The sequence below is a fragment of the Pleurotus ostreatus genome, assembly GCF_014466165.1.
Source record: "Pleurotus ostreatus strain PC9 chromosome Unknown scaffold_8, whole genome shotgun sequence".
Lineage (NCBI taxonomy): Eukaryota > Fungi > Basidiomycota > Agaricomycetes > Agaricales > Pleurotaceae > Pleurotus > Pleurotus ostreatus.
In genome coordinates, this window is record NW_023503163.1 from 2,510,894 (window position 1) to 2,533,386 (window position 22,493).

Consider the following 22,493-nt stretch of genomic DNA (forward strand, 5'->3'; position numbering starts at 1 on the left):
CGTAGTACAGCGCCACATAAGTTCGCATCTTCAGTGAGCTCGATCCTCCCATTTCACTCCTTGCCTGCTCACAAGTACTTCGCAGATGCGGTGTAATTATTGCTACGTCGATAATCCTCAATGGAAGACACACCGAGGCCTCCTGAGACACGAGACGGCGTGTTCGCGCAAGTATTTGCAGATGCAAGCGGCCACTCAGCTTGAACTCCTTGGACCTGTTGGCGGTCCACAAGATGAAGCCAATATAGATGACTTCGTGCGTGTAATCAACACCATAGAGAGCTATCTAACCTATTTTTGTCGCCAGGAAATGCTAGAACCTACCAATCTCGACAACGCAGCTGCTTGTTTAGATGGTTCTGGTGAGATACCAGTCGCTGAGTCTACCGGTGGCCGACCTGTTCATGTCAAGAGGAAAACGTGGAAGCTGCAAGAAGCCGCTCTCGACCTACCACCAAGAATACAGCAGCGTCCATTGCCCGAACCAGAACCTACGAAGGAAGATCCCTCAGCTGAATCAACAGTGGTCTGCACCCCCACCAATATGATGGGTCTTTACCGGATCTATCCGCGAACACCCTCCCATAACCCCGATGATACAGAAATGAACGATAATACAGATGTAACCGGCAGGCCTGACAGGCCAAAACAAGATACCAATGCACCTATCGGTCAGCAAGGACAAACTCCGTGGTCACCATTCTTGAGTGCAACCGTTGCACGGCTCCTTTGCTGGTTCCATAGCGGGTCCACCCAGAAGTCGAACAATGAACTAGACTCACTTGTCAAGAATGTATTGCTCAAGAACGACTTCAACAGTGCAGACCTCAACGGGTTCAGCACAACTGTTGAACATGATCGAGTCGATGATGCGCTGAAGTTGTTGTCCAGTGGTGATGCTGCGTCAAAACTCTTCCCAGCAACGAGCGGATGGGAGAAGAAACCAGTCACGATTTCCCTTCCAGCACCCAAGGTAAAGCAGGCAGAAGCAAAAGCACCTACGTTCGAGATCAAGGATGTTCTTGTTCGACTGTTACTGTCTGTCATGCGAGACACATTCCAAGGGCCTGAATTCTCGAACCTGCATCTTACGCCATTCGAGGAATGTTGGGTTCCTTCAGCTGTCAGCAAGCAAGAACCTGACCTCGAAATACCCTCCCGCAACCCATTCTCAGATGTCCCCCCAGGCCATCAACGGACATACGGAGAGATTTATACTTCGCAGTCTATGATGGATGCCCACCGCGCGCTTCCCACTGATCCTAATCTTGAGACCATTGTTGTTGCGTTCATGTTCTGGAGCGACGCCACTCATCTCGCGACATTTGGAACTGCCTCACTCTGGCCACTGTACACATTCTTCGGGAACTGCTCAAAGTATCTTCGCCTGAAGCCGACCGGTAATCACTGTCATCATCAAGCGTACATCCCCTCGGTATGTCTTGCAACCTGTACGTTACTGTGCCGAACTAATATGATGATCAACACAGCTCCCAGACTCCCTGAATGATGAGTACTGCAAACACCATGGGCATCCACCTCGACCGGCATATCTCACATACCTCAAACGAGAGCTGATGCACGCTGTTTGGCGTCTTTTGCTAACAGCAGAATTCATCCACGCATATGTTCACGGTATTGTTATCAAGTGTTTCGACGGAGTTTCGCGTCTGTTATTCCCTCGATTCTTCACTTACGGCGCAGATTACCCTGAAAAGTGAGTGATTTAGGCTTCTGACTTGTATATGTTGTCTGAGCTAAGTATTACAGAGTTCTTCTGTCGACGATCAAGTATCTAGGTGGTTGCCCATGCCCCCGATGCCTTATTCAAAAAGAAAAGATCAGACAACTGGGCATGAAGTGTGACATGAACGCCCGTGTGCGATTAAATCACATTCGCGTCGACTCGACAACTATCCGCGCAAAAATTGAAAGAGCCCGTAAATACATCTTCACCCTCGGGTCGCTTCCAAATGGAACGAAGGTCACGGACCGTTGAAGAAGCATTCACTAGTACCGACTCGAGTAAGCCTATTTCATTTCAGCGTTGTAGCTACTGACATATTGCGGTCATGTTAGAATGCTTTCTCTGCTCTTTTACCTTACGGCTTCAATTTCTACGCGATGTTTGTCCCCGATTTGCTGCATGAGTTCGAACTTGGTGTTTGGAAGGCTGTCTTCATTCACCTTGTTCGTATCTTGCACGCGTTAGGCCCAGATTCTGTTGCAGCTCTAAATGAGAGGTACCGAAAAGTGCCAACATTTGGGCGAGGTGTAATCCGCCGATTTCATGCAGATGCTGCTGCCATGAAGAAGCTTGCCGCGCGAGATTATGAAGATCTCCTTCAGGTAAGGTTTTAAGTAATCCCTCCGTGCCATATTATTTTCTAATGACAGCAGTGCTCCATTCCTGCTTTCGAAGGTCTTCTTCCTGCTCCGCACGACAAAGTTGTAATTGATCTTCTTTTCACTCTATCAACATGGCATGCGCTCGCAAAGCTTCGTCTTCATACAGACTCAACTCTTCAACTCCTACAAGATGCTACCATAGACATGGGCAACCTCCTTCGCAAATTCTCGGATACTGTTTGTCCCTCGTACAATGTGAAGGACCTACCACAGGAGGCTGAAGCCCGAGCTCGACGGAGTCGAAAGACAGGCCCTGTTGATATCAGGACCAATGCCACCGAAAGATCCTCCAAGGACACAGTTCAATCAGCGGCAAAACCACGCATATTCAACATGAATACCTACAAGATGCACGCTCTCGGGGATTACGTTGACACAATCCGCAGGTTAGGAACTTCTGAATCATACTCTACACAAGTGGTAAGGTGCTGATATCTTTTTCGTAAACACTGAATACTCATAGCCATAGGGAGAACTAGAGCACCGACGTGTCAAGCGATTGTACAGTCGCACAAACAAGAATAACTATCAAGAGCAAATTGCGAGGCAAGAGCAACGCCAACGTATACTGAGAGAAGTTAGGCGTCGCTTAGATACTATGGATACGGACTCAGCAAGCACCACTCCCGCTGAGAAACTGGAGAAGAAGTCTCTGCCGAAATTGCTCAACGCCCATTACTACATATCACAGTCTGGTTGGACATCACTTACGATTGGCGAGTATCTAACCAAGAATCAGGATGACCCTGCATTCAAGGTAAAGCCCCGTATTTGTATGTATTCGCATGCTTACTCTTGTGCTAGGACTTTCTACCGAAGCTCAAGTCCCATCTTCTTGGCCGTATTCTCAATGCTGCATATGAAGGCGACGAGTACATATGTTATGGTCCGGTCTGATCCGAACACTATCTTTTTCGATATCTTATCTAAACGCGCAGGACGCGCCTATTACTAATTCACATTACGGTACCTTAGTAAGATCCTCACGCATAACACATGTCCGCAGTACATTACCAAGCATCCTCATGGAATCGGTGCGCGTTCCATGGAAAGACGGCTGCAGTAGGCATGTAGTAGTACATGAGGGTTACGCATGTATTTTAGTATTTAAGTACCAATAACAGGCCCTAGAACGCTAGCTCGTTCTCTTGGGATTTCCACTAGTAATAGTGAGAACTAAGTCAACTAAGCTACTTCGTCTATTCCTTTTGTTTTAGTATTCTTGTAGGAGCCACGTTAGTCTTTGACTAGTGTCGCCCTAACAACATATTTCCAACGAATCAACTTCTCAACGTCATTATTGAGAATGATCGACTTTACCTGCTCAAGGTACTCCACATCAACTACACTAGCTACGATGGACGGCGCTGCCATGACTCCTTGAACCCAAATACAAATTCCGATTTCATTACCTCATCTCACGAGGACGACGATATCAGCGAGGCCAATCAACATCCGCTATGGTATGGCCGTATCGTGCAAATCCTTCATGTCGTGGTTCATCACCCCCGTTTACTGAAACCCCAGCACATGGATGTTCTGTGGGTTCGTTGGTTTGGCCGAGATACAACATTCAAGGCTGGATTCCCACGAAAGCGACTCCATCGCATTGGATTTGTCGCAATTGACGATGACATGTCCTTTGCCTTTCTAGATCCTAATGAAGTCATCCGGGCTGTTCATATCCTTCCAGCTTTCCACTATGGCACTACGGCAACACTTGAAATGTCTGCTGTTGCGGATACCTCAGAAGCAAAAAACAAAGGAAAGTGGCGATTTTATTACGTTGGCATGTAAGACACCTCTCTTTGTCTATTCAAAGCATAAGCTCATACTTAGTAGGTTTTCTGATCGTGATACAGCAATGCGATTCATCGGTGGAGCCATTGGACACCAGTCTTTACCGGTTGAGGAAAAGCCAATTCTCCCGGAAGATTCGTGGTCTGACTCAGATGACGAGGGGTCTATGGACGTGATTGAGGAGGATACAGAGGATGATATTGAATTAAAAGAGGAGGAGGCTGATATTGAATTGGACGAAGAGGAGGCCGAGAACGATGATGATAATTTGGATGAATGGTTATCTGATGATTCCGAAGATGGCGATGACTCAAAGGACTCAGATACCCCAGACGAGGAATCAGATGCAGCTAGTGAGGAACTGGAGCCGATTCAACTAGAGTATTGGTGAACATGTCATGAATATGATTTGTATTGAGCTCGTAAATCTATATACAGTTTTTAACGAACCACATAAACCATATTTGGACTAGGCCAAATAGCACCAAACATCAACAGCTAACGCCAATGTTGAGCGCTCAACGCCCCTTGCTCTCCCCCCACACCATGGCACCTACCCCTGCAAAACGCACACATGATTTGATTAATGAGGCCCTTGGACTCATCGGCCCAAGAACCACCAAGAAAACACGGCTTGAGCGAATAACGTGAGTTTATTTTTTCATCAGTTTCAGTTGCTCACTTTGGAGATAGCAACAATGATGCACTGACAGCCTTACAAGTGACGGAAGCCTTGGGGAAGGCTATACCACGACTCATTGATGCTTATAGGCACCCACGCCAGCTCATAGTCATAGGCTCTAGCCTAGCACTCGCCGAGAATACCCCAGAGATCATTACAGGTGGTGCCGCACTACCCCTTGAGTAAGCTCATATATGCGCACTCGTTCACCGCCAAAAACACTCACATTGTCACTTAGGGTTGTAAGGGAAAATGAGCGGTTGAAATTAGCATACAAGAGCCTGGTATTGCGACAGCCCCAGCTTCCCCAGCTCATCGAGGAGTACCGCAAGAACAACTTTAACAAGTGGCATGACATAATAGCCATGGTGCGTACCCACATATTACCTCTGTTGTCGCTCTCAAGATGCTCCTACATACTTTTGACATTTAGATTGCCAATACATGTAGCCAGACCCGCTCCAATGACTCATCGACTCTCCGGGACAAGCTCGAGTATTTCCTCGTCGATCCAAAAGAAGTCGTTCCACGTGAACTGAGCTCAAAAGTGGCGCGTGGATGGAACAACCAATGGACAGCAGAACGACTCTGCGCACAGCGATACCTTGAGAAGTTCCACAAGGACCCAGAGTCAGTCGTTCCTTGGCCTACCTGCATGTCCCTGACCGTGCACTAGTTCGTTCATGCTCAAAGTCCAAAAGGGAGCACGGAAATACCAACAACACACAGACTGGCCAGCCTTCCTTTACAACGCTTCGGCATACGATAAAGATGACCCAGAATCAGGCCTCTTTAAACATCAGGCTCTTGTTAAAGTAAGTTTTTGACTAGCTCGCCATCTATCCCTTTCCCTACTTATGTCACCAGATCCTTCGCCATGTCCTCATTGGTCCAAGCGCTGCAAAATCAAATTCACGGGTCACACTACCGCGTCGCTGCAATGCGGCCATTCTTGGAATATTGAACATCAATGGCAACCTTATCGCCTATGCAGCATGCCAGGTATGCCACCGTATGTAAGGTACTGAAAGCTTACATTATCTTTTTTAGGCTCGCTTCATTCTCAATTCACAGACAGATTGGGGGCACATGGATGGTAAATTTGACGGTGGGGCATTTTACGATCGGATCACCAATTACTTCAAGACCGGCCTTGAACAAGGCGACGAAGCTGTGACAGCTCTGCTTAGCTGGTACCAAACGTGAGCTCCCTACCCCCTTCGTTCCCGCTTCCATGACATATTTGCAGTGAGGTTTTTGAGAATACAGGTGCTAGTACATCTGACGAACCCGAAGACGACTCCGATGACTCAGATAGTGAAGACGAGGATGCCAAGATTGAACGCCAATGTCAGCGCCGACACACTCAGCGGAACACTGGCAATGGTGCTACTGCAAGCGACGGCGACTCTAGAACCAGGAACAATGCTGGACCCACTGCCTAGGCGACGTGCAAACAAAACATGAAAGTCTTCTCATGGCATCTCTGGCCCCGTTTCACCAGAACCTACACCTTCTGCAATTGCTGTACTAACACTCATGCTTGCTCCACGCTACGACTGCTGTATTGCTTACCTTCCACCACAACTGCTGTATTCCTTGCCCCGCATTATAACTGCTGTATCACTGATTACTGCCACCCTTCCTGCCCGGAACATTAGATAGAATGATATTTATTGATCTGCAAGCATACAGTTCTAATAAGTGGCGGTAATCCTAGCAGGCAAGGTTCTAGGGCGAGCGACCTGGTTTGTGATGTCCGGCCAGTTGCGTCATGGGAGGCGTACCAGATGGGAATGGCCCTAACCTATGATGTCAGTCTGCTAAGGATTCCTGAAGCTGGTGTCCGTGGTCAGGCTCACCAGACAGCGGGAATCCACCAGACCATCGAGTCACATCAGCATGATAGGTTGTACGAAGCTCGCCATCGTGGCAATTATCATCGGTCTGATTGGTATGATAGTACCTGGCCATTTTCATCAACTTCTGGTTGTGCCGTTGTTGTATGTTCATCATGATGATTAGTCTAAGAACGAATATTGGTACTTGTACTGACTTGCGAGGCTGGATATAACCCCCACCAGGCGATTCCCTTTTTGCTGATGTATGATTTGCATCGTGACATTGTGGCTCTCTTGAATGAGAAGAAGGCTGGGAGCTGAGTGATAGGTATGAAAAAGCTGCTCTATGTGACGAGCCTAGCCTACCATATCAGACGCCTACCATGCTGGAATGGTCCTTCTAGGATACGACATCTTGATCGGAGTGACCATGTGTGTGAGCATGTTTAGGTTCACCAGATAGGCGATACGCACCATACCGTTGACTTATACGAATGTGATGATATTTATAAGTTAAACCAACCCGTTATGTCTCGTCAGCCTGGTCGAGCTGCTATCGGCTGGCCATTTCCATTATCGCCGGGTCCCGACCTTATCGACGCCGCAAAATTATGGTTTGCCTTGTGTAGTAGTGAATGTACGCGTAGACTAGTAGTGTAGTCTAGTAAAATGCGAGGGTCCGCCTCCGGCAGGACAAGTCCGTGCGACACCCGCGTGAGTAAAGTGTGATAAGGATGAGTCCGAGAGTGAAAACGAACAAGTGAGAAACTTCGGACGCTTCGGACGGCTTCAGATGGCTTCGGATGGCTTCGGACGCGCTCGGACGCGGATAGACAACTTGGCTTCGGATAGTACGACAAGGACGGCAGGAGAATGACAAGGACGGCAGGAGAAAGCAACTTCGGATCGGACTCGGGCTCGGACTCGGACAGCGGCAGACTCTGACAACGGATGAGAAGAAAGGTTCGGACGGCTTAGAATCTCACTCGATGTGGGGGGGGAACAAATCTGATTCTTCTAACTACGAGTACAGGAGGCTTTTGTAGCTAAGAAAAATGTCAGATGAAGGAAAAGTCCGAGACGAAAAGGCACCAGGAACAAATAATGGTGCTAGTATAGTCCATGTATTAGAGTCCGAGAACAAAAGATATACGAAAGATTGATCCGAGCTGTCTGATCCGTTATCACGTGTGGCCGGTACGGGTTCGTGACGTCCGAGTCATGTGCGAGCGTGTCCGAAGAGTCGGAGAGGGGTCGATAGGGGATAGGGGAGGTCGGACTGCACGGAACGAAAGGGTTCAACCCTTACATCCCCCGGGGACTTTATGTGTTGACCCTCCGGGGCAACGTACACGGCGAGCAAGAAATGCGAAGTGGGCAGGTGGGTGGGTGAACGAAAGTGTGGCGTGAGACCAAAGGAAGCGCGGTCACATGACGGATTGTTGATATTTCGACGAAGTCCAACATCTACTCTTGCTCTCTCCCTCCATCAGCACTACCATCGTCCGCCATGTCGAATCCTCTGCAACACGTCCCCGCTCACACGACTGAGGAACTCCGGTCAATGAAGAAGAAGGAGGCGGTCGTCGCCTATGAAACCGAAGTCCAGTACTTCGCCGGGATGGGAGATGTGATGCCGGAACTGGACGATGAACACCGCGAGGACGTGGAGCTGGCCGTGGCTGATATGGAGCATCAGCAGGTGCGTACTAGGCGAGTGTCTGCGTGTTTCGGACTAACAGGCACCAGGACTGGCTGTCGGCCGCTGAGGAGATCTTGGTCGCGCGGGGGCTGCAAGGGAGTGTAGAGGATGAAGTTCGGGCAAGGATGGCTACAGCCACAGGGCAGCTGCTCGAAGCGCAGGGCCGGCTCGCGGAATGGCAGGCCGAGGACGAACGACAGGCGCAGGAGGAGCGCGACGCTGCGGAGGCAAAACGTCAGAAGGAGGAAGACGAACGGCGACAGGAGGCAGCGGCATTGGAGGAACGACGAGCAGAGGAAGCTCGAAGAACTGCGGAGGTGCGTGACACACGACGGCGGGACGCGCTCGCGGCTGAGGCGCGACGCCAGGCCGCCCGGAAATCCAAGTTCGTCGGCGGCTCGGGAACCGTCGGATCTGGGAGCGGAAGCACTGCGGCGGAGCCGGGCGAGACGCAACATCTCGGGGAGGTGATTGAGATCACGTCGGAGGCCGACGACGAAGATACTCCTGTGCCGCGTACCCGACGACGAGCTGCCGCCATCCGGGCTGGAAAGCGCAAAGCCGTCGAGAGCGATGACGCGGAGACAACTCCGCGTACAAAGCGTATCCGAAAACGAGCCGGAAACTTGGATGACGCGCACGAGAGAACCCCGCCCCCGCCTGCACCTTACGACGTCGAGGCGTATGGGGAATACAACCCGGCGGGTAAGCCCATCGGCCCATGTGCCTCATCGTTACTGACTGCCGGAACAGATCGGAGCACCAACCCGCGGAACGAGGAATGGGGCTGCGGATATGGCGCCTCAAAGGAATCGTGCCCGCACCCGAGAGTGGAGTTCTCCGGGTACCGGCGGTGCCTCCGCTGCCAGCAGGGCCATTTTTCTTGCGTCGGCACCGGCTGCCACGCTTGCGAGTCGTGCACCGGCTCCAAGGTAAAGTGTTCGCACGCGAAGACCCGGGCCAAGCAGGCGAAGACAGCGGAGGAGACGGCGTCGGGCAGCAAAACGCCCGGTAAGGGAAAGCAGCGGGCAGGAGCGATCCCGCGAACACGGAGTCGGGTAGGAGAGGCCAGGGAGACACGCCGCAATACGCGGGCAGCGGCGGGCGGTGCCCTCGTGCCAATTCTGGCAGAGGCGTGCGCAGACCATGAGCTGCGAACCATCGTCCAGGTGATGTCATCCATGGACGCTCGGATCGCGGCTCTCAAGCAGGCCACGGAGGACGCGGAGAGCACCCGGGCCGCGGCAACAAGGAGTCTGGCGGCACTGATGCTGCGAAGGGAACTGGAGGAGGCGCAACGGGCGGACGCGGCGGACACGGAGGAACGGGAAGAGGACAGGAGAAGGGACGAAGACGCGGAGTATGACGGAGAGTAAGACCGAGAAGGGGCACTTGGCCCGTAGAGCTATTTCTTGTCCGACTTAGGTAAAAAAATGGGAAAAGTTTTTCTTGTGAATCAACACAAAATGAGTAAGTAAGCATAAGTGAAACAAAAACACGCAGCGTGAGACCGGCAAGTCCGAGAGCTTCGGAACCGGAAATGGATGACCGGAGTCGTCGGATGACGCGTACGACAACTGATTTAAGAGAGCATAAGCATCGGATAAAAGAGAAATGAACGGAACAAGTGAGAGACGGGAGACAGAGCAGGCCCGAAGACCGGAATACAACACAGGGAGAACCCTGGTGTGGGTGGAAAAAATTTTAGAGTACTAGACGGTTAGGCTGCCGCGAAGGCGTCAAAACTCGGTTGTTCGTCGTATTTTGTAGTCCGGCGAAGGTTGCAGCGGACTGGGGTTCCGGAAGATCTTCGGAGTCACCGGATTCCTCGGGTTCGGCAGATTGGGGAACGGGAAAGAGATGGCGGTGTCGGGCGTAGTACGGAATGACGCGGAATGCTGCATAACGTAGATTGGAAACGGAGCCATCGAGTTCGGACAGGACGTAGGATCCGCCATGAGTGCGTCGGACGACAATCATAGGTCCCATGTAGCGAGGCAGATGCTTGAGTGAGTGATCTCCTTCTATCTTTTTATCACGAACGAGAACGAGCTGTCCGGGAAGAAAGTTGAAGTCCTTGATCGTCCGGGCGAACCGACGTTCGAATTCCTCAAGGGAGGCGATCCGACTCCGAATAACTTTCCCGCGCATACGTTCGATATCGTCCGGACGCTTCTGGAGTTGTCGGGCGCGCATGGAGATGAGCTGTTCAGTGGTGAGAGTGGTATCGGGAGGAGGGGCGAGATAGGTAGCTTCGTGGAGGTCGAACGGAAAGAGGGGCTCGATGCCATGTACCATGTAGTAAGGAGACATTCCGGAGGTCTTGGAGATGGTGACACGCTCGGCCCAGAAGACGGATGGTGCGACTTCAACCCATTTCTTCTCATTGCCATCCGCAGTCTTCAGGAGTGAACCCCGAACGTCCCGGTGTCTCCGCTCGACGAGTCCGTTGGCTTGGGAGTTGTACGGCGAGATTCGGATGTGTCGGATGCCGTATTTTTCTGCCAGATATTCGACTGCCTTCACAAACGGGGTACCGTTATCCGTCACAAGTTCTTCGATGGCGCCCCAGCGGCATAGAATCTCCTGGAAAATAAACATGCCCAGTGTCTCCGCGGTCTCCCGGCGAAGCGCGCGCCACTCCGGATAAGAGGTAAGAGCACACCGAGCGTGGACTATCTTGTTGAATTTGTTGGCGGCAGGCATCACCATGCAGTCAATGTGGACGCGGCGGAAAAGGGAAAGTGGGATCGTCGGAGACGGCGGAATGTGTAGTTTGAAGTTGGAGCGGATCTGGCACTGATGACAAGTCTTGACAAACCAGCGGACGTCCTGGTCAAGGAAGGGCCACCAGAATCGTTCAAGAAGGCGCGTGCGGATGACGAAGATACCCTTGTGTCCGAGAGAGTCGTGAGCAGCCCGGATCAGGTAGAGACGGCGACCCGGATGGATGTAGACTTTATGCTTCCCGTGGTTATCCTTGCGCCAGAGCTTGCCATCGCGGTAGAAGAAGTTGAGCGCTTGTCGAACAAAGTTCCGCATGGCGGGTTCAGTGAGTCCGACGGGAGCCTTGCTAGTCCGGAGGAAGGTCTCTATCTCCAACATTCGGGCGTCCTTACCCGCGGCCTTCGGAGTCCGGGGAATGTCGTCGGAATCGTCGGAGTCGTTGAATCCAGCAGAGTCTTCATCATAGATGAAAGTGCGGACGAGGGACCCGAGATGACCCCGGAAACGGTTCTGCGCAACCCGAGAGATAGAGGCGTCGCCGTCCGAGTGAACCTGTAAAGTAAAACCACACGCTTCGTCTATCCAACCCTCGACATCTTCTACAAGGACCGGGTCTTCTTCGGCTCTTCTTCGTCGTGAGAGGCCATCGGCCGGAGTGTGATCCCGAGCGGGAACGTGCTTGAGTTTGAAGGAAAAGGTAAGAATGGCCGCGATCCAGCGGTTCATCGCAGCGTTCGGAACGATGTCCGGATTGTTGATCATACCCTTGATATATTTCGCGTCGACTTCAACGGTGAGATTGCGAGCTCCGATGAGCCAAAGCTTCGTGGCCTGGAGTGCCCGGAAGAGTCCGTAGAGCTCGATTTTGGATTGGGAGTAGCGGGATTCTCGGTCGTTCCACGTGATTGAGCCGAAACAGGACGGATAGCGTTTGTTGTCCGCGCCTACCTGGGAGAGGATGAATCCGACGGCTACGGTGGAGGAGTCGACAGCCAGTATGACTTCGCGATCGGATGAGTGGTCGATAGCTCGGAGAGCGGGGGAGGTGATGGCAAGATTCTTCAAGGTCTCCATGGCAGCTAGTTCGTCCGGACCCATGACAAAGTCAACGTCCTTTTTGGTTAACTGCACAAGTGGTTTAGCATGTTTCGCAAAGTCTCGGATGAAGATACGCATGACTCCGATGGTACCCAGGAAACCCCGGACGTCGGTGACGTTCTCGGGCACAGGCCAATCACGAATCTTTTGGACCCTGTCATCGTCGGGTTCTCTACCCTGGTAAGTGCACATGTGTCCGACAATAGATGCGCGCTGAACACAAACACGTAGCTTGACTCCGGAGAACGTTCCGCCGAACTTCTTCATCCGGTGCGCGATCCGATGCATGTTTGCAATATGTTCATAAACGAAGCGCCGGATGTTCGGATTATCGGGTAGGGTTTCGTAGGATCCGTTGGGTTGCTCGTATCGTGTAAGCGGACCCTTGACAGGGCAATCGTCGATGTACGGATCGGTGACGTGGGGAATTTCGTCTCGCATAATGAAGGTGAGGTCGCCGTGCTGAATCTGGACGGAGTTGGTGAAGCCCATAGGAATGACGGTGAGACGCTTGGCTCCGAGAGGCGTTTGGAATGTTGTGAGATCACGCGAGCTTTCCGCGAGCTTCCGTTGGTCGAATCCGACGAACAAGTCGTAGATACCGTAGCAAGACCGGCCTCCGAAGGTTTCGGCATAAGTTTCGACCCGAGGCGGAATAGATGCATCCTTGATAGTGGCGGCGTTGAGAGGCTGAAGATCGTGGACCAAACGGAGAGACTTTCCATCCTTCTTGAGGACGCAGAACCAGCGCGACCGGTAAGAAGAACTGGACTCCTCGTAGACTCCGGACTTGATCTTGTCTCGGATGACGCGGACGACCTCGTCGTAGATGCCCGGAGGAATGGGAATGTTTCGGAGTGCCCAGGGAACGTGCTCAATGGTAGGCATCACTACAGGGTCAAACCATTCATCAGAGAACTTGCCTCGTTCATCCTCGGCCCAAGCGAAAGCGTCCTCGTCAGTCCGGATGAACCAGTGCGCGAGTTTGATTTCCTCGGGAGAAAGCCAGTTGTCCGGATCGACGGCCTGTTTGTCAGCGTGTTCCTGAGTGTACCGGAGTCCCGGAGTGAAGTCGGGTGGTTGAGTAGGAAGCGGGAGAAGGTCGGCTAAGATGTCGGGAGGTTCGCGTCGGACAATCCGATACTGTTCGGGAAGGGTAGTGGAGACGGGTACTGTGCGATTGGCGACCTTCCGGTAGGGCTTCTTTCCGTATGTTGGCATCCGGGCAGTCGCTGCGAAGACTTCTGTGGTCGGGGTCGGAGCGGGAACTTCGGATGAGGCGGGCGGAGTGTCGGCGTCGCTATGGACAAACCAGGATGTAAAGGTAGAGTAGGAAGTAGTGGTGGAAAGGGGAATATCAAAATAAGAAGCACTCCGAGTAATGCCATCTTCGATGATATCAACAAGACCTGAATAGATCCGTCGCTCATCCGGCAATTCGTCATACGCGCAAGAAGAATGAGTATTAGGTACGGGCGGAGGGACACAAGTATACACCGGAGCCATCGGGTCGAGCCCGGAATCACGCGGAGCATCATATGTACTTTTTCGGTTCATGGAAGGGGAGGCAGACAGAAGGGGAAGTGAAGGGTCAGGACTCGGAAGGGGATATATGATATAAAAGTGTTTTCGGATAGGTAATGCGGCGGAGCGGAACTGAAGAAGGAGCGGAATCGGGTAGCGATATCATAAGAGAGGAATAGGACGGGGGTATAAAAGACTCGTCTCGCCACAGGGGTTCCTCGACGGTATCTAAAAATGCTCCTTAGGCTCTCGGGAGCGGTGGACCCTTTTGAAAGTGGGAATGAGGAAACGACGGCTCGAGTTCGGATCGTGTATGGTCAAGTCCTGGCGACCGTCGGGGTAGTCGCGGGTGACAGCGGAGGTGAGACAAAAGAAGGGGCGTCCGAGGAGTACCTCATAAGGCGCATCGTTCACGATCTGAGCTTGGACGTAGAGATCGACGGGTCCGAGAGACATCTTTACATTGTGGGCGAGTCCGATGGTCTGGTTCGATGATAGGTTCGCGGACTCCATGGTGATGAACTTGTCGATGTCGATGAGCAGCCCGAGATTGTCGAAGACGTCGCGGCGCATGGCGATGATCTGCGATCCGGTGTCCAGGATGCATTCGACCTCGTACCGATCGTTGAAGATAGGCCGGATGATCCGGAGTGACTGGGTCGGAGCCGCGACAATGCATTCCTTGTTCGGATCGCGGGTGGCGGACATCAGAACTTCCACGACGTCTTCGGGATCATCGTAGCACGCCGCCATGTTGACGGACGCGTAGTTAGTCTCCGTAGAGACCCGTTTCGACGAAATAAGATCCCGAAGTCCTTTCCGAGCATCAAACGAGAGTGCGAACAGTTCCCGTTGTGTGATGGTGAGGGTGGTGTTGAGGGCGCGTTCCAGGACATCCGAGGCCACCTTTGGATTCTCGATGTTCGACTGGACCCGATAGTTCGGACGGTACGTCGTCCGACCGGTCTCGATGGCTTCAGCTAGCTGAGAACGGGCCGAAGTGGAAGGGAAGGGGACCGGAATCGAAGGAGGAAGGGGTGGTTCGGACGGAGCCTTTGCCGGAGCGCTCGGAGTCGTTTCGACTGGTTCGGAGAAACGGACGTCCTTCTTCTTCTGAGATGAAGCGTACTTTTTCGCTACGTCGGGCATCCGCTGCATGAGAACCTGCAAGAAGATCTCCTCTTTCTCTTCTTCCTCCAGATCAAACGGGCTCGGAAGCTCTTCGATGAACGCCCGAGACTCGGACTCGTCGGCCTCCGTATAGTGGTAGGTGCTAACCTCGACCATATTCGCGGACGCTACTCCGGAACTTGTGGCTGCTGGGGTGACGATCGGGTGAGGAGGGGCATCGCGATCCTGAGGTCTATTGTTGGCTCTCATCCAGTTGTCGATCTGCTCTTTGAACGAGTCTCCGGGGAAGGAACGATTGATAGTCTCTCTGGTCGGGAGCACCATCCATCGGCCTTCTTCGTTCCGACCGATCCACCCGCTCCGTTCGTATCGGGCCGCATCTGGACACGAGCCCATCGTGTGGTAGACGGAATGACAGAAGTGACACTTCCGGGGAGGTCTCGGATCAGTCCCTTGTGGTGCAGGAGGCGGAGGAGGACGTGATTGCTGATTCTGGGAAGATGGGGGTGGCTGAGCCGGATACTGATAGCTTTGTTGGGGAGGGACGGGTTGATAAGCGTATGCTTGAGCGGTCGGAGGCGGGGGATACGGATAGAATGAGTTCGGATTATACGGATATTGCGGAGGAGGAGGAGGATACTGCGGATGCGTTTGCTGAATGGTCATGAACTGCTGCATCATAGCTTGTAGGGCACGGATGTCAGCGGATTCGGTTTTGACCGTAACCGGAGCCGTCGGACTCACTGTTGGAGATGTCGAAGACGTTGTGAGAGTCGCCGGAGTCGACGTCCCGAGAATGAAGTTCGCTTCCGTATAGATCTCCGTGATCGTGTAAGGATCGTCCGGATGATGCTGCATGTGGACCATCGCTAATCTGTCCTTGATTTTCTGACGAGTGATCGGATCGAATCCTGCGAGATAGTCTCGTCCGACGTCCTGAGTGGAGACGCTATTTTTGGAGAGAAGCCAGTTGGCCGGAACGAGAAACTTTCGGTGATAGACTCCGAGATCGTCCTTTGTGAGCATCGGGGTCTGGGACTGGAGAGCAGCAATAGTGGACAGATCCGGACGGACGCCATCGTCGTTCGTTATCCGATCCGGGATAGAGCTTCCCGATACATGTTTTGAAAGCATCCCAGTCGTCTCCGTCGGCGGCATCGCCACTGCTGCGCCAGATCTCCCAGTCAGGAGTCGTCGAGATATCCGATTGTAGCTCGGATGAGGATCCCGGCCTTCGACCTGAGCACGGGCAGCGAGGTACTCCACTTCCGAGAAGAAGCGATGGAGTCCTTCGGGCTTTCCGTTGAATTTCGGAGCGGTATGGTGACCGCGGACGGGCATAGTTGTGGCCATTGTAGGAGGAGGAATAGGGGAAGGTGAAGAAGTGGGCGGAAGATTTTCGGACGACTCGGTGAGCGATGAGGGTGTTCCGGACGTAGTGTCGTTTGACTCCGGAGTGGGTCGGTGGTAAGCCGCGGCGGGATTATAGAACAGACTGTGCCGGAGGGATGGAGGATTAGGGCGTGATAGGATGTTCGGATGCTCGGATTCTGGGCGTCCGGTAAGTGCGAACTGCCAAATGACGGTGTTGGGATCGGGAACCCAAGAGCGGACTATTTTGAACGGAAAATATTCGGATGTCTTCCGGAAGAGGTAGTTGATAGCCCGTTGCGTCGGACCTTCCGGAAAGATATCGTGCAGAGGATCGGGAGGGGATTCGAATTCAATGACGGAATAGGATGATTAGGTGACGGTGCAACGGGTGGGGGGGGTGTCTTGAACTTTAAACCCTCGCGGTGGGCTCCAGAATGTAGTAGTGAATGTACGCGTAGACTAGTAGTGTAGTCTAGTAAAATGCGAGGGTCCGCCTCCGGCAGGACAAGTCCGTGCGACACCCGCGTGAGTAAAGTGTGATAAGGATGAGTCCGAGAGTGAAAACAAACAAGTGAGAAACTTCGGACGCTTCGGACGGCTTCAGATGGCTTCGGATGGCTTCGGACGCGCTCGGACGCGGATAGACAACTTGGCTTCGGATAGTACGACGAGGACGGCAGGAGAATGACAAGGACGGCAGGAGAAAGCAACTTCGGATCGGACTCGGGCTCGGACTCGGACAGCGGCAGACTCTGACAACGGATGAGAAGAAAGGTTCGGACGGCTTAGAATCTCACTCGATGTGGGGGGGGAACAAATCTGATTCTTCTAACTACGAGTACAGGAGGCTTTTGTAGCTAAGAAAAATGTCAGATGAAGGAAAAGTCCGAGACGAAAAGGCACCAGGAACAAATAATGGTGCTAGTATAGTCCATGTATTAGAGTCCGAGAACAAAAGATATACGAAAGATTGATCCGAGCTGTCTGATCCGTTATCACGTGTGGCCGGTACGGGTTCGTGACGTCCGAGTCATGTGCGAGCGTGTCCGAAGAGTCGGAGAGGGGTCGATAGGGGATAGGGGAGGTCGGACTGCACGGAACGAAAGGGTTCAACCCTTACACTTGCAATGGATTTCGGGCCTTATACTGGTTGGAGACGCCTAGTACACCATTCCCCAGGTCCTTCTCTTTTTGCTGATGCCACACCCTGGTAAGCGTGGCGCTGAACTCAGGATATTCACACACTCACAATGTGGCTCACACGGTCACTGGGAGTGTATTATGTATACGATTCACTGCTTGACTAGTTTTCAACAACGTTCACCGTCGTAAATCTCGTAGCTCACCAGCAGACAGATAGGTTTTACTAGTTGCATCACGGCGCATTCGCAATGGTTCGGCGACGTCTGAAAGAAACAGAAAGCTGTCGCTGCTCTCTTCTGGTACCTGATGACGGCATGAAGCCTGCAGGAAGCTAACGATTGTGTGAGTGGTCTAATATTGAAGAACTTTATATGAAAATTTCATTGCGTAAAGGCCAGACTTTCGCAGGTTGGCCGCCGTGAGGGCCGTCTGGAGTTTCTTTGCGAATTTCGATCGGCATCACGAGTCGACGTTTCAGCACCTGCTTCGGGGATACAATCTGAATTCGCAGAGTTGCAAAAGTGCGTACACTGAAGCTGCCTAGCTGACAGTCAGCGGCGTCGGTGAAGACCACTGCCGCAAATACGAAGCGTAAGGTTATTAAACTATTCTCTACGAAGCTCATGCTGCCTTTGTCGTATAGTACTTCGAGACTGCGACGTATCTCAAAGGCTAGTGATTGGGCCAACCTGTCTACCATCACTCTTACCGTCCGCAGTCTTTCTCATTCGCCAAATGTACGTTAAGTATACTATATCGTCTTGTATCGGGGCTCAAACGATATGAACGCGTCGCTGTTATTTAGGGTGGTGTACACGTCTAGTAGATTCCTGGTATTAAACGGGATGGTACCCGGCGAGCCCATTCGTACCAATCCTTCCCAAACCTACGCCTGAGTATTTCGTCCTCCATGTCCAACCGTTTCCAGAGCCCAGAAAGCAGGACAGTGGCTTGTAAACCCCATAAGCAACACACCCCTCGCCCTATTTCACTCTGAAGTCCGCAATCCCTTAGCCAATGCCCCGGAGAGAACAACTCCATCACGATCCCAATATACATCAAGAACAGCCCAGTGTAGCTGGGATGTCGGACATACGAGTAAGGTCCTTCCGTGATGAGCTTGTGGTCTGCTTGGATTGTAAGTTGGAAATCAAAGAATTGTCCCAGCGTTGCGAACGCCCAGAATCGAAGGGATGCGCATGCCAGGCAGATGGCGGTGGCAACGATGAACATGTTTGGGATGGTGTGGGTGGCATGCCCTTCGGTGCTTCCGAAAGAGGCCACCAATGTTGCGACATGCAACAACGAGACACCACCAACGAAGATCTGGAGTTCAAACATCAGCGTACGTGTTCTGCATATGCGGGGAAAGGCTCACTACCCTCTGCAAGAGTGCTTGCTGTCTAGCAGTCTTATCTGTCAGGGTCTGCTTCGCAAGCTGATCCTTTGGGACGGCGGCATGGGGTGGAGTCATCACCAGGTTGAATGAGGCTGCTGTGAGGAGAACGAGGAAGATTTCGAATATGCCTGAGGTGAGTCTGTTCATGGTTCTGTGGTGGTTTGGTGTCCTGGGTAATCATCAGTGAATCACACATACGTCCGCCTTTTGGCAGAGCTTCGGGGCCTTTGGGAGCCAAAAAAGCGCCGGAAAGGCAAAACATGGCTTCTGAAGGGCTTCAGTGGAGCGGGAAGGCATTTTCGCGATTTTTCTGATGATGACATTGTTCTTCTCGTTAGCTATACTGATATGCCCTACCTCATCTTCGCGCGCAAATCGCTGAAGAGGCAATTCGTACGGACCACTCGGCTCCATTGCTCAACGGACAGTGCGATATGCAGCTTCCATCATTCGAAAAATGCAGCCGGGAAAAGATACTACCGTGAAACCTAGTTTCTCGAAGAAACACTCTAACAATAGAGCGAAGCTGACATCTCCTACGGCGTGACCTCATTCCGGGCGTCTGCAGAGCGAACGGTTATCGATATCCATGATAAACACTCTGGGGACAAAGACATAGTCAACCACTCTCTTTGCGAGTAGGCTTCGGGATTGTTGCCGTTCTCGGACTCTGCAATCGCAAATCTGGACAAGAGAATCCATCAGTGTAACGCAGGGAGGTACAGCATTCTGATATGCCCACTGGTTATGATGTTTACGGGGCGCTTCACAGAATCTGATGCTCTGTGCCTCAGCCGGAAGCAGTTGATCACGCATTCAAGAGGGTGGAACAGCCTCGTGAGTATGGTATGTCTTTTGACCTATATTCATCGCAGATGACGTCTATCCTCACATACAGCTGACCTGGTGATGGTCCTGATTTTCCTTCGCCTTCAGTGTGAAGCCAATCCATCGTATGATACAGAAGGCTTCCAGCGTCAAGAAGCTTCGATATTCATGCCACTCCGCACATCAAGTGGTAGCCAGGCATGCTGACAAGCAATTGTACGCTCATTCTCGTTCGCAGGATCGGCTCGGAGTGGACCTACCCAACGCTATGCACGACCCTTTACACAATATGGGCGCGATCGACAAGTGTCCTTCCACCGTAAGTAAGAATATCTCCCGCTGATATATTTATATTGACCCTCAATATAAGCCTGAGCAACTCGTCGCCGCCAGTCTTCGTCGCCGTAATCTATCGCTTGATGTAGGGCTTTACCGCATGCCTGATAGTGCCGTCTTCCATGAGGCCGCCCATCCCGTAAATATCATCAAGCTCGTGAAGCGCAACTTGTTTCAGTGGGTGTTCCTTTCAAAATGCTATAGCTTTGCGTGCGCAACCTAGCGCCCATGGGTCTTGGTGTTGGGGTATTTATACAGGCATACGGTTGGGTCGCTGTATTGGCAACTGTCCCTCTGATATGTTGCAATTCACCGGGCTATTGCTGTTGCTTTCCCTCATCTCGACCCCTGTATTTGGCCTTCAAGTTCCCCTTTCTCGGCGAGAGGTGCTACGGCGTCATCTCCGAGTGCTGCCCCGTTCCGACGATGACCCAGACCACGAATACCTGCACGCATTGGGGGTCAGCGATTTCAAAGACATCGCCGTTAGCATTTTTTCCTCATGATTTAATGCAATGCTTATATTTGGCAAAAGTACTCAATCGTTATGAATTTCGGTGGGCAAGGTGGGAGTCACCGGTTTATCGAACGAATGGGCTTGAAACTTTGTGGCTAGATCTTAGCGTCTTGATCGATACTGGCTCCGCAGATTCTTGGTTGTACGATCCTCAAAACAACATACAAACCGTCAACACAACTACCGTAAACGGCACAATTACATATGTCAAAGGATCTATCGCAGGTCCCATTTACTTTGCCACGGCAGAACTAGCCGGGCTATCTATTCCATCTCAAGGTGCGTTACCGTCCATAATTAACCACAGTTTGATACGAATCGATCCATATAGCGTACATTCATACTACGGAAGTCAGTCCACCTAAACTCGATGGAACTGCACATTGACGAATTCACAGTTGACCGATACGCCATTTTCTGGGCTTGGGATCTCAGGTCTTTTGGGCCTGTCCTTTGGGCCAGGAGTTCGGTCGCTGGAGGCTCAGCTACAGTTCGGCCTCGGTAATTCTTCGATCCTCAGAGCCCCACCGGTGGTCCCAAATATTCTCCAACTATATCCGAGCTTACCTAGCTTCTTCACCATTTACTTGGGACGGAACGACGATCCCAATGCCCCCGCGGATGGAGCAGGTGCATTCACTCTGGGTGAATACGTACATGGCCTTGAATCTGTCGCCGACGCTGTGAAGATTCCGAGTTCTCCGGACTACTTCTCGACAGCATTACTGTAGGCAACTCTACCATTTCTCTAAATTCCTCTCTGCCCACCGCCGAAGCCTGATCAAAAGCTACCGCCATACTCGATACGGGGTTCTCACTCCCTCAGATGCCACCACATGTCGTGGATGCTATGTATAGCAGCATCCCGGGAGCTGTGCTCGTCGAAGACATAGCAACTTTTCAGGCCGCGGGTGTGTCCTGGCTCCTTCCATGCAATGCAACCCCCTCTATCTCCTTCAAAATCGGGTACGTGGACCACCTCGGTTCATGACGTTCGCGTGTATACTGAATCCGCTTTAGTGGCGCCGACTTCCCAATCCATCCCGCAGATCTGGTCCGACCGCTACGCTTTAACGGGGTTGGAATCGCATTGTGCCATAATTCATTCGAAAAGTCGGTAACCGTGCGAGAGAAATTGGGCAGCGATATAGTCTTGGGAGATGCATTTCTGAGGAACGCCTACGTGACCCTAGGGTATTCTTCTACCTTTCCTGGGGCCTGACCTCTGGCATGTATTTCTCCAGGTTCAACTACGGCGAACGTAATGATTCCGGGCAGTTCGATCAACCGTTCGTGCAGCTTCTACCCCTCACGAATCTCGAGCAAGCTAGCCTGGATCTTCCAGCGATCCGTGCAAAGCAACTCGAAGGGCTAACAGAGGTGTCTCCAGCAGATGCCAGGTCGCCAACGCTGCCACCCAAGAACAGCACCAAAGCAAACGCTAGTAATGACTCGAAAATCCCAGCTGACGATGAGAAACCGCCAGTATCGGGCCTGTTGGCATCTTCCAACGACAGCGATGCGGATGATACGACGACAACACGACTACTCAACAGGTATACACCTGTGATCATCGGTCTCCTCGCTGCAAACTTGCTTGCACTTTTGATACTATGCGGTCTCGGCGCGTACATGTGTATCGTCAGAAACGGAAAAAGCACGGCGACGAAGGCAATAATGCCCACGACTTACCAACCCGTGAAGTCGAAGGAGGATGGAAATCCAACAGAATTTGTTTACCCCAGTCTCTACGATCCCCCTTCTACGTAGTTGATGTCTTTTCATGTAGCCCTTCTACCGACTCCAGTTCTTCCGACATTTGCATAGTACACTCTCTACAAGCGTCTTTTTGGACTTACGGACTTCCTGTCATTTTATGCTTACGGACATTATCCTTCGTTTCTGCTTTTGAGCCACAGCATTGTTGACGCATACGAGGGCAACTATTAAGATATTCTGATACACGGATGCGAAGGGTACTT

The 22,493-nt window shown here is 52.0% G+C and overlaps 5 protein-coding genes across 5 annotated transcripts; 4 read left to right on the forward strand and 1 right to left on the reverse strand.

The window, feature by feature from the left end:
• Positions 1–181: 181 nt before the first annotated feature.
• PC9H_011164 (uncharacterized protein) lies at positions 182–4,600 on the forward strand (the record flags this gene model as incomplete). The annotated part of the gene is made up of 10 exons (XM_036780649.1): positions 182–256; positions 308–1,435; positions 1,491–1,717; positions 1,771–1,984; positions 2,080–2,349; positions 2,401–2,829; positions 2,879–3,166; positions 3,214–3,300; positions 3,661–4,202; positions 4,252–4,600. 10 exons carry the CDS (start codon positions 182–184, stop codon positions 4,598–4,600), a joined length of 3,609 nt encoding a protein of 1,202 aa, XP_036628032.1.
• A 155-nt stretch (positions 4,601–4,755) lies between these two features.
• On the forward strand, positions 4,756–6,336 carry PC9H_011165 (uncharacterized protein; the record flags this gene model as incomplete). Its single annotated transcript, XM_036780650.1, has 8 exons — positions 4,756–4,856; positions 4,903–5,073; positions 5,130–5,259; positions 5,325–5,521; positions 5,568–5,706; positions 5,759–5,893; positions 5,942–6,093; positions 6,141–6,336. 8 exons carry the CDS (start codon positions 4,756–4,758, stop codon positions 6,334–6,336), a joined length of 1,221 nt encoding a protein of 406 aa, XP_036628033.1.
• A 1,906-nt stretch (positions 6,337–8,242) lies between these two features.
• On the forward strand, positions 8,243–9,810 carry PC9H_011166 (uncharacterized protein; the record flags this gene model as incomplete). The annotated part of the gene is made up of 2 exons (XM_036780651.1): positions 8,243–8,434; positions 8,482–9,810. The coding sequence occupies 2 exons, from the start codon at positions 8,243–8,245 to the stop codon at positions 9,808–9,810; spliced, it is 1,521 nt and encodes a 506-aa protein (XP_036628034.1).
• An 8,440-nt stretch (positions 9,811–18,250) lies between these two features.
• Positions 18,251–18,977, reverse strand: PC9H_011167 (uncharacterized protein; the record flags this gene model as incomplete). Its single annotated transcript, XM_036780652.1, has 2 exons — positions 18,251–18,757; positions 18,810–18,977. The coding sequence occupies 2 exons, from the start codon at positions 18,975–18,977 to the stop codon at positions 18,251–18,253; spliced, it is 675 nt and encodes a 224-aa protein (XP_036628035.1).
• A 1,316-nt stretch (positions 18,978–20,293) lies between these two features.
• Positions 20,294–22,281, forward strand: PC9H_011168 (uncharacterized protein; the record flags this gene model as incomplete). Its single annotated transcript, XM_036780653.1, has 8 exons — positions 20,294–20,479; positions 20,530–20,560; positions 20,611–20,790; positions 20,843–20,862; positions 20,910–21,207; positions 21,300–21,477; positions 21,532–21,705; positions 21,756–22,281. The coding sequence occupies 8 exons, from the start codon at positions 20,294–20,296 to the stop codon at positions 22,279–22,281; spliced, it is 1,593 nt and encodes a 530-aa protein (XP_036628036.1).
• Between the last annotated feature and the right edge of the window lie 212 nt (positions 22,282–22,493).